This window comes from Lolium rigidum, chromosome 7 (genome assembly GCF_022539505.1).
Source record: "Lolium rigidum isolate FL_2022 chromosome 7, APGP_CSIRO_Lrig_0.1, whole genome shotgun sequence".
NCBI lineage: Eukaryota > Viridiplantae > Streptophyta > Magnoliopsida > Poales > Poaceae > Lolium > Lolium rigidum.
Window position 1 is genome coordinate 101,481,037 of NC_061514.1, and position 3,272 is coordinate 101,484,308.

At 42.6% G+C, this 3,272-nt stretch overlaps 1 protein-coding gene across 1 annotated transcript; it reads left to right on the forward strand.

Annotated features, from left to right (window-relative positions):
- Nucleotides 1-421: 421 nt before the first annotated feature.
- Nucleotides 422-2,880, forward strand: LOC124671763 (O-fucosyltransferase 9-like). The gene is made up of 5 exons (XM_047208094.1): nt 422-534; nt 1,846-1,985; nt 2,228-2,395; nt 2,531-2,721; nt 2,817-2,880. The coding sequence occupies exons 2-5, from the start codon at nt 1,875-1,877 to the stop codon at nt 2,878-2,880; spliced, it is 534 nt and encodes a 177-aa protein (XP_047064050.1). The 5' UTR covers nt 422-534; nt 1,846-1,874.
- The last annotated feature ends 392 nt before the right edge of the window (nt 2,881-3,272 follow it).

Here is a 3,272-nt window from a genome sequence, read left to right on the forward strand (position 1 = left end):
CGTGCAATCCATAAGTGACCGGGCCAGGCAATGTCCATTGGCCTGGCGGGCTACGGCTAGGTCCTTTACATGGGCCGCAGCAGCAAGTTCGGACTTAGCGAAGTTAGACGATTCGGCTGGCAGCATCTATCGTAGAGCGTCCTCCAGAAAAAAATCTATCGTTCATGAGGTCAGCTGAGGATAGGAACATTTTGGGGAAAAGGCAAATGGATCGGAGAAGAGTGAGCAGCTGAGCGGTGCGAGCTGCTGCTGCGGTAGCTGGAGACGGGGCGGGAGGAGGCGGTGAAGGTGGAGCAAAACCTGCGCGGCTTCCTTCCCGTCCAGGCTGCAAGCGCCGAAGCCATTCGGCAGGAGCACGGACGGCCTGCGTGGTCGGATGGGAAGACGGCGTGCTGAAGGCTCGTCGGATGGGGCCGGCCGAGCTTCTTGTCGCCACACGCCGCACCGCCAAGCTGAGCGCAGGGAGGACGAAGGAGCGCGGCAGCGCAGGAGGCCGACAACCCATGGATTCAGACATCAACAGCTAAACTGACGGTATGTTGCCTCTCTCTGTACCGGCTGAGCTGAAGAAATTCCAGCTATAGGAACAGCGGTAATTCAATCTGGAGTACAAACAAAGATGCATCTGTGGGCAAAAAACTAAAACGAAAAGGGTAAGAGCATTAGTAGCTGACACCGGTTGGGAACTTGCAAGCAAATGTGCGTGTCAAGACTAATAAATTCTGTAAACGTGTGGTGCAATACAACTATATACAATTACCAAGATGTTGAATAATTCATTTCCAAGCTACATATGCGAGCCTCTACACAGGAAGTATATTCACTGCGTGTGCTCATATTATTTGGACAGAAGTAGCTGTACTCTAATGGAGCTTCTCTCTGATCTTGCACTTTCCAACTCTCAAATTGTATCCAATCATGGACATATGCATTACTATGATATTCAAAAGAGTCCCTGCCCTGGGCATGGTGCTTATAAATAATATGAAAGGTCTTCACCATGTAATGAAGTAGCATTTGTTGTCTGATTCAGAGGGGTACTATGAGCCTCTAGCCATGTCAGTGCGTGAATGTCACGATAAAAATAATAGTCCTAGTTATTAGAAGTTACGTTTTTTTATTTTAGGTGGAAGTTGTAGTCAACTATAAGAAATCTAACCATGACAACCCATACTATCTTACCGACCTCTTTCCCTATCTTTTGAGAATTTATAATAACTCTGTGAATCGTTTTCAAGGGTAAATACATGTAAATTTTGCTCCAATCCTTGGGAAAATCTTCCAACCGCAGGAAACCAAAAGCCACCCAAATCTGTTAAGTTGTATTTCCAACATTTACTCTTGTACGGGACAGTTACTTAACAGCAGTTCATTTTTTAACTAATGATAAACCCACAAAAGTTTAATTTTGACATTCTACTTTGTATTCTAATATATATTGGTTCTGAACGGCATTTTTTTCTCCTAACTTCTATTAATGTTGCAGTGCAAGATTAAAGCAGATGGTGTTTACATGTTTCATCAAACTAAATTTACAGTTCTCTGTAGCATGTAAAGTTCATATACAATAGCAGTAGCGTTAGGTGTTTTCATCCAAATTTATTCCTTTCCCTTGTGCTGTGCCACGTATGAACACTATTGTATAGAGTTTCAGGATAATAATGTGTTTACCTCCTGTTATGTTTTTCAGCAAATTTAGTGATATTTTTCACGAAGATCGTTTTATCGAGACAGTCAGACAACATGTAAGGGTGGTGAAGGAACTCCCTAAAGATGTTTTGCTGCGCTTCAATCATAATATCAGCAGCATACTAAATATGAGAACTAAAGCCTACTCATCTCCAGATCACTATCTGCGCAAGGAATAGATTGAAATGGAAAATGCCCGTGAAAGGAGCTGGAGAGGAAAGTTTCACCGACCTGGTCGAGTTATCAATCCTGAGGCAAATAGAAGAGATGAAAAATGCCCACTTACTCCTCTAGAGGTTGGTATATCGTTTTACCCTTTTCCACTCTGTATGTTTGTATACTAAAACTGTGATTTAAGTCCTTTGGGCATATGTGCACTCAGTTACTTGAGGGTTTATGTTTTGTGCTTCCCTTTTTTGTATAGAATTTCTGTCCGCTACTTTAGCATGTGAAGTTTCAGGTCAATTATAGCAACTTTTAAGTTGAGTGCCAACTAAATTTACTGGAGATAATGTGTTAACTGACTGAATTTGAGCAGGTTGGTATGATGCTGCGAGGCATGGAATTTGACAATACAACCTTCCTCTATGTAGCTTCTGGCAAAATAGAGAATGCTGCAAAATACATGGCTCCCCTTCGCCAGATGTTCCCTCTTTTAGAGACCAAGGACACTGTTGCTTTGCCTGAAGAACTTGCTGAGTTTAAGGTATGGCTCCCCAGCCAAGCCTGATATTGTTCTGAATGTTGGACGACTATGCATGCATTAAATGTTCATCGATTTCACATTGATTTTGTTCATACTGTTTGGATATTGTCCTACTCACTAACCCATTTTCTGCAGGGGTACTCATCTCGGTTAGCAGCATTAGATTACACTGTCTCTGTTCAGAGCCAGGTGTTTGTGACGACTCAAGGGGAGAACTTCCCTCACTTTCTGATGGGGCACAGGCGTTACCTGCTAGGAGGGAATGCAAAGACAATAAAACCTGATAAAAAGAAGCTGGTCTTATCTTTTGATGATCCGAATATCAGGTTAGTTTGAGCTGCCATTCTATGTCGGCAGAGTATGATAGGTCAGAGTGAACCAGTTTCAGTTTTTGACTATTTTCTGAAATGCCTTCACCAAGCCTAATTGCTGAAGCAGTTGTTTCTCACCCAAGGCTGGCCTTCTTATCTTTCTGCCAACCATGAGTGACCTCTATAGCTGCTGCCCATTTTTCTAAATACATTATCTTCATAAATTGCAAACATTTCTTAGTTGGCCTTCACATACTTAATCTGATGCTAAGTAAATTCAAATACTCCATCCGATCCACAATAAGTGTTGGGAACTTAGTACGAATGTTGTACACTTATTGTGGACCGGAGGGAGTAAGCAACCATAAAAAAAGGAAGAAAGGAAGGAAGTTTATTTATACATTATCTTGTAGCAGACACGTAGCAAACCATGTAGCAGAAAACAGACAGTAAATGAGTACAGCTGACTGACAAACTGAACTCTCTTTATATGCCTTGGTCATTCACCTTGAGGGCGCACACGGTTTCAGATTGCGGGCCGCTGCAGCCAGCACACAAATTTAGAA

Excerpts from the sequence above, each read along its gene's own strand:
- LOC124671763 (XM_047208094.1), top strand. The coding sequence starts at position 1,875 with ATGGAAAATGCCCGTGAAAGGAGCTGGAGAGGAAAGTTTCACCGACCT. Across the intron at positions 1,986-2,227 it reads GCCCACTTACTCCTCTAGAG|GTTGGTATGATGCTGCGAGG; the intron begins GTTGGTATATCG and ends GAATTTGAGCAG. Across the intron at positions 2,722-2,816 it reads TTTGATGATCCGAATATCAG|CCTAATTGCTGAAGCAGTTG; the intron begins GTTAGTTTGAGC and ends GCCTTCACCAAG.